The sequence below is a fragment of the Spinacia oleracea genome, chromosome 3 (assembly GCF_020520425.1).
Source record: "Spinacia oleracea cultivar Varoflay chromosome 3, BTI_SOV_V1, whole genome shotgun sequence".
Taxonomy (NCBI): Eukaryota; Viridiplantae; Streptophyta; class Magnoliopsida; order Caryophyllales; family Amaranthaceae; genus Spinacia; species Spinacia oleracea.
The window spans coordinates 17,358,042-17,374,152 of NC_079489.1; the positions used below are offsets into that span (position 1 = coordinate 17,358,042).

Sequence of the window (16,111 nt, forward strand, 5' to 3'; positions counted from 1 at the left end):
ATTCATTCAGTTTCATTCAGTTAAATTCAGAAGAACAGGGCCATAAGACTCTACACAACACTTTGTGTTCGTATTGGAGTATTCAGTACATTTATAATACGTAGGGAACCCAAACCTATTTACCCAGAACTCGCCCCGAATCCGATTTAATCCTAAGGGTGAACCGGACGGTAACACCAAAAAAAAAAAAATTAATACGTAGGGAATATTTATTTTTAACTAATTTTATTAGATGAATGAAACATTATCAAACCACCTTTTACAAGAATTTTTATACAGTGAAAAAAAAAACAAAAAAATCAGGATTGACGTGCCAAAAGTGAACATACCCATAATTTTCTTCCCAACTTTCTTCCAATCCCGCGTTTCTCTCTCCTCCGTTGCCCCCTTTCTCTCTCCTTTGGTCAGGGCTAGTCATTAAGTGCGTGGGAGCAGATGTTTTCAAAAGTTCCACATGCTATGGCTTCCCTTCCTTGTTCTAGGGTTCGTCTTCTCTCCCTCTGATTTTTTTAAAAATATTTTTCTATTGATTTATTACATTTTTGTTTTGTAATAAATTGAAAATTCTCTGTTTAATTGTCATTAAAAGGGTTCTTTTTTTAATTATTCCAAGTCATGGGATCTGTTGAATTTAAGATATTTTATTGACCCTTTTTGTCATCAAAATTTTTTTGAAGGATTTTTGTCATCAATACTTAACATTGGGTCAAATTGCTTTAGGAGTATAAAATTGCATGCTGATCACTTTTTTTGGTTTTGTTTTACTGGGTTTACATGAAATTATGACATTTTAGTTTGAAATGGATTCTGAAGAAGTTGCAATTTGATTAAAATGGGTGTGTTTGTAATTCTGTAGAATGATGAATTCCTGAAGTTTGTTTAGCTGATGTTTGATCTTCCTTTGGGGTTTAAGAATGAACTACGAATAGCTGTTTATGGAGAATGAACAATGCTTTTATTTTTATTTTTTATAATGATAATGTGATATGCATATTGAAATCCATTGTTGGGGAAGTCGTGTCTTTTTGGGTTTTAGCGGTATCTCGCTCTTTTTGTAAAATTTAGTATGTTTATCATAAAGATTATGTAATTTTGGGTTGATTAACTAATGTGGGTGGCAATATTTTTGTTGGGAATTCAGTAAAGTGAGGTCATTTGCTGAATTACTATGATTTTTTGTTCTTCTCATTGGGTCAAATCTTCTGTTGGTTGTTTTTATGTCCGTCATGTCTAAGTATCTACTGAAATCTGAAATGTATGATTATGGTTTCATGGAAGGGCTCTTTGGTATTGTCGTGTCTAAGTAGCTAGTGAAATGTATGATTATGGTTTTGATGGAAGTGATGTTTGGTATTGTTGACGGTGAACGAAAGTTAATGTGGTTATACCTTTGTGGCGAATTTTCAGGTCAGAGGTGGGGTTAGTTTATGGCCTGGAGCAAGGCAACTTTGCCTGAGGAAAGGTCTTTTGTATGGACTAATGCGCTGCCTGTCTATTCCGTTTAAGACATTGCATGGAGCTGGTCAGTCCCTTGGAGTCACACGGCTTCTGTGCAATGTTTCTTGTATATCTACTGCACTGCAAATTGAACTGGTGAGATGATCTTGTAATGATAGTTAATGTTCAGTGTAAAACTGCGTAGACAAATTATGATTTTTGATAGTTATGGTCCTCAGTTTGGGTGGTTACATGTTTTTGAATTTTGAGGCTTCATTTTACACCAGTCTTTTGTATAGAGGGTTTGGACTTTTGGTAATGGCCTTCAAACATTTCTTGAGAATGGGGTGATAAGAACAATACAAATTCTACACGTATGACCAGACCCTTGTCTCCAAGAAGGGGCACCCCGTCAAGCTTAGAAATTTTGCGGGACGCCATTCCTTTTTTCTAGCATCTTAAGTTTTAATCTGAATCAAGAATCTTATTCTCCTTCGGAAGGCCGTTCTACTTACACTGATTACGAAAGGAGATTCGCTTGTCAGAAGGCTTTCTACCATAGAGGCCTCTTGTGGGTGGTAGCTAATGCAATTGGAGGATGCCATTTTGCTACCGAGATGGTTCATGGCGTTATAAACTGCCGCAAGATAGGGCTATCTTAAGCCATAATTCGAGGAAGTGTAGAGAAAGGGTTTCACCTCCTCCCTTCCCCCGAAGAAGTGTACAATGATTTTTAGTTGAGAAAGGCTCTGGTGATAAAACGGCTGAAGTTTGGTGAATTTGAGGTTGTATTGTGATAATTTCTTTTTCTAGTGTTGGACAATGCTATCCTGGTCCCCGGAAATTGATTATGGGCAGAGGTCATAGTTAAGGAATCTGTAGCTCCTTTCAAATTACCCTCAAAGTGGTACTTATTACTATTATTTTTATTAGTAATATAAGAAAGCTAACAATGCGTGCTAGGGAGGGGGTTAACAGTGCCTTTTGTTTCTTTTTGGAGATCTCATCCCTGAGCTTAGAAATAATAGTTTGGAACTATAAGAGATATTCGTTGATTGGGTGATGGTGAGTACAATGATCATTTTCTAAGCTGGGCTGCTGCGTATTGGTTTGAAACCAAAGAGAATGTTGGTTAAGATTTTGGTAGCTTGGTGTCAAACAGCATTTCACCGGTGGGCAAATGGTTCTGATGATTCCTTTTGGAACCTAAAAGAAATGACGGATCACTGTTATCAAATAGGCTGAAATGGTTCATCTTTGGCAATGCCGTTTAGACTAATAATGTCGTGAGATGTTTGGTCAATTCCTATAACGAGCGAAACCTTCCTATCAGTTTGGCTCAAAGATTCACCTATCACTAGTTTTAGGGCCCGGGCGATGCCCAGAGTTAATACATTAATAACATCCACATTTAGTTAGATTTGTTTTGCAATGATAACATGAAACATGTCATATCCTAGTGGTAAAAGCTTTATTGTTTAAACTCAAGGTCGGGGGTTCAAACCTTATACAAACCATGTTTAACTTCTTTTTAATGTATATAAAGATTACATAGAGTGAAAAACTCATAAACAGAGCGACACGTGTCACGCAAACTTTCTTTCAAACGCTTTTTAATATATAGTATAGATTAGTCACTACAACGATTTAATGATTCCTTATATGGTTATAATATGGTCATTGGTCAGCATACTCATTTATTTCAATATTTCTGATCCGTTTAAGCCGGGGTATTTATTTATTTTTGGCTGGGGGGAGATGCATGTAGCCTCATTGTTCAGCTCGCACCTATCATCTCAGATATTTCTGGAAGGATTTTTAAAAAAAAAAACCTGTTCACAATGTTAGTGTTCTCCTGTGGGTAATGAGTGTTTAATGCCATTTCACGTTCTTTTTAATCTTTTTTTTATTTTTATTTTTATTTTTTATGGTGAACTCCTTGCAATCCTTTCATTCTAGCAGCTTTGTTCGCAAATGGTATTGGTTTTTCTGCCATTTTGTTGACATGTATGTCCTGTATGAAAGGGGTTGCATATAATTTGTTCAATGTAGTTCCATTTTGCCAGCTTAGTTATCATGTAGAGTCCCCTGTTATATTCAACATTTGTAGTATTTTTTAACCATCTCAATCGACTCAACTTTTATGTGGTTTATGGCTAATACTCTGTATAAACATTATCCTCAGGTTCCATGTCTTAGGGACAACTATGCTTATCTCATACATGATGAGAATACTGGGACTGTTGGGGTTGTTGATCCTTCTGAAGCTGTACCTGTTATTGATGCTCTGAGAAAGAAGAATAGAAACCTGAATTACATACTGAATACTCATCATCACTATGATCACACTGGTGGGAACATTGAGCTGAAAGAAAGGTACGGTGCAAAGGTATGAAATATGACATATGTTTCTATTCATGACGCAGATGAATTGTGATTCATAAATTTAATCAATGATTTGACCAACTAAAAGTGGATCTTTAGTTTCTCAACAACTTTTTTCTTTTCTATAAAGGCCCTAACTAGAGTGGTATAAGGGGATCTTATGCCTCTTAAAATAGTGATTTTTGTTTTTATGGCCTGTATCCGTCCTTTTAGTTTCATCATCTTTTTTCACTGCCTTTTTCTGCATGGAGATTGAAGTAGAGTGAAGAGGTGTGCATATCCGGCATCAAAGCTACGTCTCCTGCAATGTTTGATTTTTAACCTTATAAAGTACTGTAATTTAATTTTAAAATTCAACTAATTATCTAAATCTATCACGGAGTATTTAACTTTTTTAAGTGGTCTTATTTAAAAAGAAGGCCTCTTGTTACTAAACCGTAGTAATATTTTTTGAATTTTATTGTTTATTTATCATTAATCATACGTGGTTAGCAGCTGCTGGTAGCCATTGTGGAATTGAATTTCATGTTATCATTCTCATTCATAAGCACACATATCTGTAGCTAACTGTACTAGTTACTGTAAAGAAAAGCATATGGTGCTAACTTTTCAACAAGTGTTCATTCTTGAGTGGTCTTACCATTAACATAATTTGGACTTTACTATTTGCAAGCATCTGACTGCTTTCAAAAGCATTTGTGTTCTTGTCGTCTTTTTGTTTTAATTTTGGAGCTGTTATTATTGATCTCGATTTTCAGCTACTTGTAGGTGTTGTAGTGTAAAATGTTATCTAGGTAGGAACCAATCAGCTCCAATATTCAATTCCTGTATTTTTGATGCATCAGTCTTCTGTTTTACTTTTAGGTGATCGGCTCAGGGAGAGACAAAGAGAGAATTCCTGGGATTGATATTGCCTTAAATGACGGTGATAGGTGGATGTTTGCAGGCCATGAAGTTCATGTAATTGAAACACCTGGCCATACAAAAGGCATTTTCTTACCTACATCAGTCTTGTTGCTGAAAATTTTCATTTTGGTCATGTGATTAGTCTGCTTACACTTATAGTTCAGTGCATGTGCTTAATACCCTCATCTTATGGTGAATGTATGGAAGTTAACCTGTTGTACACTTGTAGCATTGTTGCTGTTTTAGCAGTTTACCATGGAGGATAATTTTAGTTGCAGTGGTGAGTTTGAGTGAGCTTTTGACAGAGCTTGTTAGTCTTTTACCTTAACTGGATCATGGAGATTTACGGGCTCTTGAAGAAAGTGCATAAGGGATGTTGTTGAGGATCCTGCATCTCAATATTAGAGTCTGTGGTGAATCAAAGTGATGGGGGACTTTGAAGTCCAGTGATGCTTTTCACGTGCATTATGGGATGCGATTTTCACACTCCCTCTTCTTACTTTCTTCAATTGTCCATATCTTTGTAAGGAAGAGAGCTGTAATCAAAACAAGTTGTGCAGTAATCATCAATTCAGCTGTTAATCATATACTAGATAGAGGGGAAAAAAACAAGTTGATGTAGGACCATTACAACAAAAAGACTAAAGGGAATGTAGGAACCATTCAATTCAGAACACCTTGTCCTATTTTGATCAGTTTTAGTGTAAGTTGTATGGTTGAACCGCATGGGGAATTAGGGTTGCATGATGCTGCGGTAGTAGCTTGGTTTCTCTACTAAATGTACAAAAAGATAATTTAGATGCATAATATATATGTATCATTTTCTTGAGAAATGTTGTTGACTTGTATTTTTGGGCAAGTAATTATACTTAACTGTTTTCCTGTGTACAACCCAAATAATAAGTAATGAACTTTTATTCTGGCAGGACACATTAACTTCCATTTTTCTGAATCTGGAGCGATTTTCACTGGAGACACCTTGTTCAGTTTATCTTGTGGGAGGCTTTTTGAAGGAACGCCTGAAGAGGTTATTTTAATGACTTTTCTTTAGGAAATTCCTTGCTATTGATGTGGAAATGGAGGGGGTTGGAACTTGAAGAGGTTCTCTTCTTGCACGGACATTCAATTGTGTCCTATCTTTCCCTTGAAGATTATACACTTACTCTCATAGCTTGTTTAAACTGCAAAATACTTCTCTCTGCTTTATTTAGTTAGTGATTTTATTGTTTGTAACTTGAGAGTCGAGTTTTGAGGGTTAGCTCATCTTCTTTTTCTTTTTACTTGGGGGGATGGGGGTGGGTGGGGGAGTGGGGGAGTCTCATCTTAATCTTGGCACATTCCTTCTCACGTCATTTTTACGTTTTAGTGTCATTTTTTTCTCTCTTTTCCAGATGTTAGCTTCTTTAAAAAAGATAATGACATTACCAGATGAGACGAGCATATTTTGCGGGCATGAATATACCTTGGTAAGTTTCATCACTTTTGTTTTTATATGTTAATTTTTATGTGGTTGGGCTAACAAATGAGACTATCATTTCACAGAGTAACGCGAAATTCGCGTTGTCTATAGAGCCAAATAATGAAGCCCTTCAATCTTACGTTTCACGTGTGACGCAATTGCGCAACAAAGGGTTGCCAACGGTAATGTCTTGAATTCTGGATCTTGTTTGTAAGATTTGACTTCAAGGGATCTTGCCATTTCCTGTTTGATCTACTTATTGATTATCCTATATTGTACAAACCTGAACTTCACTTATCTGTTAGAAGGTTCCTTCAAAATTTGTTTCAAGGGTTTAATCATAGTGCTATTTCTTGTCTTTAAAAATGTATACTACTTCTTTCCACCTGATTTTTACTGTATCCATTGAACTTACTTTTACCTGTTAATTTTTTTTTAAATAACCTACTTTTGCTTACTTAAGTTTAATGGATATAAAGATGTCAACTAATTCACTAGTTTTTTTTGCTATGTGGAGTTGCTGATTTTGGGTCAATTGGAAACAACCTCTCTGCGGGAATGGGGTGATGATGATGATAATGATATATGGAGTTGCTGATTTTTACTGATTTAAATTACCTTTACCAGTTTTTTTTTTTTTTTTTTTTTTTTTTTTTTTTTTTTTTTTTTTGACATCACTTATCCAGCAATATTACTTAACAATGAGTCATTCAAGGTTTGAAAGTGCTAATCAACTTGTATACCCACAACTCACAACATCGCGAATGTGTTTTGGACAGATACCCACAACTCTGAAATTAGAGAAGTCCTGCAATCCTTTCCTTCGGACTTCAAGTACTGAGATCAGGCAATCATTAAACATTCCAGCCACAGCAGGTGACTCCGAAGCTTTGCGTGTCATCCGCCAAGCAAAGGATAATTTCTAGCTTATCATTTGTTCATAGATAAAACAGCGTTTAGATGTCAATTCCATTTTGGGGAATTTGTTGTTGTAACGTACGTGCTGAACAGAGTTTTTACAGTTCGTACTTCTGCTATATGAAAATGGAAATCCATTGATTTGATTTGTATTAGGCTATACAAGGATGGAAATCCATTGGGAATGTTGGGATTGTAAATGTTGATGCTGTTTTGTCTGTAACCATTGGTTTTTCTGAAGAAACAGGCTTGATCATCCTCCCTCCCAAGATTTTGCTGATTTTCAACAGCTTTCAAGTTTGATTAGGTGATGTGTACTGTATCTTGTGAGCAATTTTCTTGAATAATGTTGGAAGATCCATAAATTTGCAAAATATGCCATGTTTTTAGTTATTTCCCACTCTATCGTCCAACCGCCAACTGAAATAGCAGTTCAACTAGGAGACCGCTATTTCAATTGGGTAACCACCATTTGGATGAACGTAACAGTTATTATTTGCAGCAAGTTTTGAAATGGAAGGCATGCAAAACCGTCAACTCAATTGGCGGTTCAAAGTTTAACCGGAAAAAAAAAAAATCTCTATACTCTGCTGAAGTGGACGGTAGGGTGAAAAATAACTAAAAATATGGCGTATTTTAGAAATTTACGAATCTTTAAGCATTATCCGAGGAAATCGCTCGTATCTTGTAGCCTTTTTGGAATGATCCGAATGCAAAAGAGTCTATGATTGCAATGAGATCTGAGTTCAGGTCATGAACTTCTCTAAACATCAAACCAGTTACGTCAGCTGATACGTGATTTTGCTGATGTACTAATTTTAAAACAGCTCATCTATGTACAATCAAAACAACAAGCAAAGCTTAAAGCTCGGAGAAAAATAAACTACAATTAGTTCTGTTCAAGCCAATACCCCAATTGCGGAGCACAATTTGCTCAAATAAGTTGGTCATTGCTCAAAATGTCTAAAGCAGACTCTCATGGCAGCAATAATGATGGAAGGTCACAAATTCAAGACTAAAATGTTTCAAAAGAAGACCATTTCACCAGAGAACCAAGCAAGACTTGAGCATTGTAAACAGCCTCTGTTGTTTTAGGTCTCCGGCGTTGAAAATTATAGGACTGATTTTTCATAGTTCATCCTGCAAATAATAGATGAAATTTAGCATTAGCTTCTCATTCAAATACCTAAAAAGAGGCTATGAATATTACTATATCACATATGAAGTATATTCAAAGTATATAGCTAGTCATTCAGAGTTGATAACAGGCCCAACACTTTTTGTCAAGACAGAAAAGCAAGTTTCACTTACATGGTAATCATCCAAGTAATCACGGGGATCACGCTGCACCAAAAACAAAACAAAAAACTACAGGTTATAAATCAGGTACTTGAGCCTCTCTTGTTGGGAAGGCAATCTTGTACTAAATCTTGAATTGTGGACTATAAGAATTAGATAAATGGTTTTCTAGGTGTGAAGTAGCAGACAAGGAAAAGAGTTCAGAAAAGTGATAACGGAAACAGTTTCTTTGTGATTTAAGAGAGTTAATTTCCTTCTTTTCACTCGAAAACTCCTTCACTTATTCAACCTCATATGGACTTACGCTTAGTTGTAAATTGAACTTGGTAGGCCTAAACAGAAGTCATTTTCACTTATCTTGACTAGCTCAATTCTTAGCTTTATCTGATTTTATCTCTCAAAAACTAACTTAGTTTTTGAAGGTGAGAATAGCCTATTTTCTAGCCAACTTACGTCATTGTTGAATTACATCTAAAACCGAATAAGAGCATATCCATAGCGTTCATGGCAGAACGCCATAAATGAAGTATGACATAGTAACCACTAACCAGCACCTAATGAGCAAGTGAACAAGAAAGGCTTTAAGACAGTATTTCTAATATATATACCCTTTTATGTCGCCTTCTGTCTCCCCTGTGTAGGTCTCTGTCTCTTCTTCTCCTTTCACCTTCTTCCCTTGCTCTTCGAGCTTCCTGTAAACATGACATAATAACCAGCTCAGAAATTACAAGCACAAGCGACCTCCTTGAGTTCTTGCCCAATAAAAAGAAACCATATCCGATATCTTACCTCTTCTTCTCGAGCTTTTTTCTCCTTTTCAGCTTCCTCGAATGCCTCCTTTTCAGCCTGTCATTGTTTCACATTGCAGAAGGTAAGAAACAGATATCAGCGTAGATGTAGAATCCATATTTCCCTGCTGTCTTAATTGTTATCATCTACATTATTTATGGCAGTTTTGTTGCATCAGGTATTGTTGGGTCCTTCAGATATTATACCACTTGATATTTTATCACTGACAACTAGTTGAATTTTCGTATGACTTGATACTACATCAATTATTATCATATATATTGGTGTAATTTGATGGGGTTAATGACTGCTACGACAATGGTAATATCGGGTAATGTAATAGTCTAATTCTTAGGAGAACTATGCACTGGAATATCAGACCTGAAGATTCTAGGAATATGGTTAACACAATAACACGGGAGGGGTTATACGATAAAGTAGAGTTGAAATTGTAAAAATCTGCATCAATTATGTACGTTAATGTTACCCATGAATGCGACGATGCAAGCTATTGTACTACCATGGTAGATTGGTACTTTCAGTACTACCTTATTACAAAGTTCCCAGTTATTCTTGTTTTTGTTGTTGTTGTCATTCAGCTTTATTTCTGACGCCTATTGCATTAAGACAAAGACTTTAACCTATGGAATCAAGGCTAAGTCAAAAGTTCCAAATTTAATAAGAAGCCTTTTCAGCTTAAGTGCCTAAAAACAAATAAGTTGGTTATTGGTCATTTAGGCTTTTAAGAGCTACCAGCCAACAACTGATGTTATCAAACATTTTATATATAGCAAATATTTCCTGTTCACTATACCAGCCAATACAAAAAGCTAACACTAACAGTAGTTAAACTAACCAAGTGAACCAGCGTAAAATCATCTATTGGCTCATTGCCTAACAAACCAATGTAGGGGTGAATCAAGCCACAAGGTAAGCATTATTTGACGTCTAAAACTATATGATTGATATTTCCTGATTCACAGGCAATAAGCTAATAACAGTCTTATAATGCCGCCTAGAAAGCACCAAAACAAGCTACAACTCACCTCCCTGTTATTGACAAAATAGTCCTCAACAATTTGTTTTGCATATTGTGGATCATCAGAAATTAAAATGTTGTCAAATACTGAACCGGCCTTCACCTGCGATTATACTAGATGTCAAAAGCCAAGACATCACAAAAAACTCCATTTCTGTAGACGAGAAAGGAAAGAGAAAAACATTTGCACTCACCCATTTAAGGGTAGTTATGCACAAGAATCGAAGATTTGTTCCCTATCACATTAACATCTAAAGTGACAAGTGAAATAGCATTGGTATTCGAACATGGTGAGTAATATGCATCATTGATTTTCTGAAGTAATTTGTGAAACAAAAACGGATATACGAAGTAATAAGTACTGCTGTACTGTTTTAGAGTGGATGGAGTAACTAACTTCTCTCAGAGACTGAGAGCTTCGGAGGTTAAAGTTGCAAATAACTTTCTTCAGCTTGCAACCACAGTTCATAGATATCTCTCTACCATTTAGCAATCTAAGAGAGTTTGCTAAGACACAGTATTACGAGAACTGAAATCAGCTTAGGTCCACTCTCTCATAGAAGTAGCATCAATAAAAATAAGATCCAAACCTAACCTGCCAAACTTCAAGGCCAACATATTTTACGGGCCTTATCACATAAATATCTGGGTCGTCTTCAAACTCTGCCAGACATACAAAAGTAATTCAATTATCAGTGAACATATCTGGGAGGTTTTGAATAGCATTCTGCTCCTTTAACGATCTACGAATCACAGAAAAAAAATCTCAAAGAATATAACCAAGGATCACATGAAAATTTTGAGAAAAAAGGAAACATACCAGGATTGTCAATCCATGGAATCTTCCATTTTCCTTTGTAGTTGGGGTTCTTGATTTTCTACAGCCAATAAAAAAATTAAATGTAAGATAAGACGACCAATTAAAACCTTCTTAGTTAATCAAAATTTGAGACGCATTTCAATATTTCAATAGTATGATGTATACATGAGATCACCTTAGCCTTCCATGGTCCTTTGTAAGCAGGATTTGGGATCTTCGGGGCTCGCCAAATTCCATCATCATCTTCATCCCAGTCATCAGGCTGCAAAGTAGTACGAAGTCATATAAGTGATAATCTTGATGTTTGATTTTTCCAATGCATAGATAGAACCTTAAAGAAACTCCCCAAGCTCTGAAAGTGCAGAGTAAAACCTTTTTCTAAATTAAAAAATTGGATAAAAGCATCTGTCATTTGTGGATAACTAGGTGCAGAATACCACAATAAATCCTTACAGTGAATACAAAATACAAGGCATGCTAAAGCTGCAAACCTTTTTGGCCTTAGGATCGGGAATCTCGGCTGGAATTGTGTCATAACCCTGCAAGTGCAACATCAACAGAACACCCCTGATTGAATATAGAAAAAAGTCTTAAAAAAGATAACAAATTTATAAATGTAGACAGAATTGTACCTCAGGTTTGACATTGTTAGGATCATCTATGTATTCTTTATCGTCCCAGTCTGCAGGCTGAGCAACAAGAAGAGAGAGGTACGTTAAAGGTCATCCATGTTAGTTTATGAAGGTTCCTGGATAAAATCCAAGATAAGAGAAACACATCACATATAAACACAAGTCCATTTTGGTAGCAAAAAAAGTTTTAAATACCGCTGTGAAACTTTGGTCATTGAGAAAGGGAGGTGACCCCACGGATGTATGAAAGCTTCTAGAAAGATAATATTAAGCCATAAATAGGAAACGTCTCGGACATGCTTCTTAAAACAAGTATTTCAAGTTAATGTACTTTCACCACTCACAAGTCACAAGTGCATACCTTTTTGGCTTTAACATCTTTGATTTTTCTTGGAGGAAGAATATCCCAGTCTGTATACAAGCTTCCTGAATCTCTTTCACGATTATCAACCAGTACACTGTATGTTGCATCTGGCCGAAGGATGAAGGTGTAAAAATGTGTTAGTTTGTCAGTTTCACACTGCAGATCCTTCCTGACGGGATAATTCTGCCCCTGGTAGGAGACTATAAGATGAAGCTTTTTGGTCTGTGTGCCACATAGATCTGGTCCAAACATCAAACTACAACAAGGAAAATGAAACTAAGAAAAACTTATCACATGATCATAACTTAAAGAGACTGCAAATTATACACCAAGAAAGACAGGGAGTCCCAAGTTTTTGTACAAACTGGCTGAAAATCATAGTAGATTTCAAAATTTCACTTAACTGGAACAGTAATTATCTCACAGTAAAGCGTGGAAATATTTGAAAAGGCGATACAAGCCAATGCATCTAAGGTTATCCACACCATCCATATGAAAGAGGAAGCCACCACTTTCCTTCCTCTTTCTTCACTAATGTATCTGCCTACCTATTTCTTTTTTTCTATTGATATTAAGATCCTTAACATCTGGAATACTTTGTACTCATTAACAAGGGGAATATAGTGAAGATTGTTGTATAAAGAACTTCTACAAGATTCTTAATGTTGGTAAGCGTGATGTATGGACATGGAAACCTGAATACTTTTAACTGTGTAAACTTGAAAAGTAATGAACATGTTGGATTGAGGGGACTTTAACAAGAGAAAGAATGAACCTGTCATAAAAAATTGGAGAATAAGAGAGGTCATTCGCTAATAACTAATTACTAAATCCATTTCAAGGTGTTGGCTTTCTGTTTCATTTGTACTTATTATGAATGGTCAACTTTCATCAAATATCACACATTTCATTGGATAAGCTACAATCTTGAACTGTTTCTTTTATAAGCAACATGTCGTGTGCCTTGATATCCCGTGTTTTTCTAAATGGTAATTCCCTGCGACTCACAGGCCTATTCTCATATCTAGTTCAAAATTGCCACTTCCTTTTGTCATCTCTGCAGAAGCCTTTATCTGCTGTACCATAATCATGATTCCGTTTTTGCTATATGATTCCGTACAGGCATGGGCACAGGATCGAAGAAATAAATCGTGACCTCCACATTGGTTTTCTTCACTCCAGTTTAGATTTTTAATGATTTTTCTTTACTCCCTCTTATTATAGATTTTTATTTTAGCAGAAGTCTTGAAAAATGTTATAACATAAAAAAACTAAGTTATTTAAACAAGTAGTTTGATTGACAGCCTGATAAGTCTCAAAAGGTAAAATTAGCCAGCTCAAAAATAGCTACAAAAAGAAAATGACAAACCTGTATGGCGTATCTCCGCCAAATTTCTTTTGATTCACATAACCAGAAAGAAGCTTTATGTAGCCTCCCCCACACTCAATATCCTGTTCAAATTTCACTGAGTACTGAAAAACAAGAGTTTTATTCTTGTTGCTGAATTCAGGAATTTTTGCTGATATAGCAAAATGCTTTGCATCATTATGAGTCTGGATACCTGCAAGATAACAGCACCTTTGCAATGAATACACAACAACTAAAGTATGCATGAGCAGGAGTATCAAATTAAGTTTGTGGATTCCAAATTGCCAACAATCTGAATACCTAGTGTTACGAGCCTGGAGGCAAGTCTCCAGCTGAACAGCTTAAATGTTGTGTTCTTCCAGCATAAATGATTGTGGGGAAATCGTCCAGTTTAAAATTGCATAATTCTGAGCCTTCCCATACCCTAGGTACTTCTAGATCCGTATTGGGGGGTCATTGTTGTCATTTTAGGAGTATACATCATTCATCAATTTAGGAGTATCAATTGGTAAAACATTATACGTCTTGTAGATACATTAAGTTGCTTAGATTCAATCTAGCCAAAGATCATCACAAGATTGACAACTGAACTATTGCAGTGCTTTCAACAAAATGTTGCCACAAAATCACTGGTGTGAATTTGAATTATCCTCTTACAAGAAAAGGGTATAGAAACTTATAATCTAGTCTCTCTTTATTCTGTACAGAGCATAATAAGCCCTCGAGTTATTCTTGCACGCACGCATTTCATAGTCCTCCCAGCTTTTCCATATAGACATTTACTCACCACTCATTCATACAGTGATACCAGTCAATCATTTGCCAAAAAACTAAGGAACTGTACTAGAGGCAAACTGATCATAATTCAAAAGCAGATTACATAAAACCGAGTTTATCACTACACCATCACCATAAAACAGATAACATGAAGTATCTCTCTACTGAAAGAATACTCAAGAGGCAAATTGATCAATACATCCATAAATTTGCAAAAGCAACAAGAGTTACCTTTATCATCAGGATCTCCAGCCCATTTACCAGCAGTATGCTTAAATGTACCAGCCTTTCCTTCACTCCTTTTCCAATCTGATATTACCCAGCGATCCCTCCATCCGTCTTCTCTTTTTCAAAAATTCACAACACCCATGTATTAAATTGAGTAAACACTCATTTTTCAAAATCAAATTGCACACCTAGAGCTAGATGCATCTAAGGGTATTTTATGCTCATTAGCCCATTCTTTTGATCATTTGGAGGGTTTCAATGAGCAGAAATTTGTCCAGTAAACAAAAATTACCCTTGGTTGCACCTAGCCTAGCCGGGTATTTCAACAATAATTTCAAGTAACACAAGCTCAATCTATGTTTAAGTTGTCAGTCACACCCCTACAAAAATTGACACTTGAACAATTGAAAAGAGCACCCAAAACCCACAATCTCCTAAAGAACAGCACAAGTCCCTAGTCCACGCAACAAAAACTAATTTCGGAATTCATGACAAAATCACGCAATCAAAGGAGTGGTAAAAATGTTCAATTTAATTACTTAAAGTTTCGGCTTTTACTGCTTCTGTGAACTAATCGATTTGATCAGTAACATATTTGATATCTAAAACAAGAAATCGCAAAGATTAACACATAAGAAGTGCTGTATATAAAAGTGAAAGAAATTTTAATGGTGGAAAATGAATAAATGAAAAATAAAGTTACCATCAAATCTTTCTTCAAAGAAGATATCAGCTTGAGCAGAGGGTAGCAGCAAGGAAGAATGCAAGCTTAGCAGAAGCAAGATCAAAAGCTGATGCTGAAGCTTTGCCATTTCTGGATTGAAGAGAGAGAGAGCAGTGACCACTGACCACTGACCACTGACCACTGACCACTGACTCAGTGAGTTGGGAAATTGCCTAGGTTCGTTTTGGGAAGTGATAAATGCAAGGAAGAATATCATTTCTTCCAAGGAAATCAACTATGAAAAAATGTGGATTTCCTTGGCAGAAGCAAAATTTTCCTTGGATTTATCATTTCCCGTTCGTTTTAGTTTGTCCAACTTTGTGACATGATTGGTTAAATACTAAAATTTAGTAAAAATGAAGTCATTTCGAATTATCTAGAAACTACTCTCTTTCCCACTTCGGGAGTTTCAAAGTTACAAATGGGGTGATTTGTAGGAAATTTCATTTTATGGGAACTTAGTTAACTTTTTAGGAAGTAGCTTGATGATGTTTGGTTAAATTTGGGCATTTGTAATTTATGGGAAATGGCATGGGAAATGTAACTTATCAAGGGGAGGGTAGTTAAGTTACTTCTCATGTTCCATGTGAATTACAACTTACCAAGGAAGTTTTAATTCCTCCATTAAACTCATTTTATGCCAACCAAACAACTTGATATATATGCAATTCCTAAGAACTCACACTTACTCCTCTATTTACTTGCAACCAAACATCACCATGGAATCTTGAACCAACTTATATATTTACACTAATATAAACCTCTTAGCGTGGATCAGGGCAATGGAATAATTTGGTTGGGCAACATGTGTAACTGTCACGTGACAGTTATTTCATAATTTTAAACAGTAACTACATGTGTATTACAGTAACTATATGTTTTAAAGAGTTACTCCCTCTGTCCCTTAATACTCGCACGGTTTTGACAAGAAACGATTGTCAATGCACAACTTTGACCACCAATAC

General features: G+C 35.9%; 2 protein-coding genes across 2 annotated transcripts; one reads left to right on the forward strand and one right to left on the reverse strand.

Moving 5' to 3' along the window:
* Positions 1-324: 324 nt before the first annotated feature.
* On the forward strand, positions 325-7,361 carry LOC110802271 (probable hydroxyacylglutathione hydrolase 2, chloroplastic). The gene is made up of 8 exons (XM_022007719.2): positions 325-483; positions 1,408-1,593; positions 3,623-3,826; positions 4,687-4,810; positions 5,655-5,755; positions 6,120-6,194; positions 6,271-6,369; positions 6,967-7,361. The coding sequence occupies exons 1-8, from the start codon at positions 436-438 to the stop codon at positions 7,111-7,113; spliced, it is 984 nt and encodes a 327-aa protein (XP_021863411.1). The 5' UTR covers positions 325-435; the 3' UTR covers positions 7,114-7,361.
* Positions 7,362-7,889: 528 nt separating this feature from the next.
* LOC110802268 (calreticulin-3) lies at positions 7,890-15,378 on the reverse strand. Its single transcript, XM_022007717.2, has 14 exons — positions 15,126-15,378; positions 14,426-14,533; positions 13,418-13,610; positions 12,046-12,304; positions 11,685-11,741; positions 11,544-11,591; positions 11,228-11,314; positions 11,053-11,110; positions 10,828-10,895; positions 10,240-10,335; positions 9,194-9,250; positions 9,013-9,096; positions 8,417-8,449; positions 7,890-8,245 (listed from the first exon to the last, which is right to left on the reverse strand). The coding sequence occupies exons 1-14, from the start codon at positions 15,361-15,363 to the stop codon at positions 8,234-8,236; spliced, it is 1,398 nt and encodes a 465-aa protein (XP_021863409.2). The 5' UTR covers positions 15,364-15,378; the 3' UTR covers positions 7,890-8,233.
* Positions 15,379-16,111: the final 733 nt, after the last annotated feature.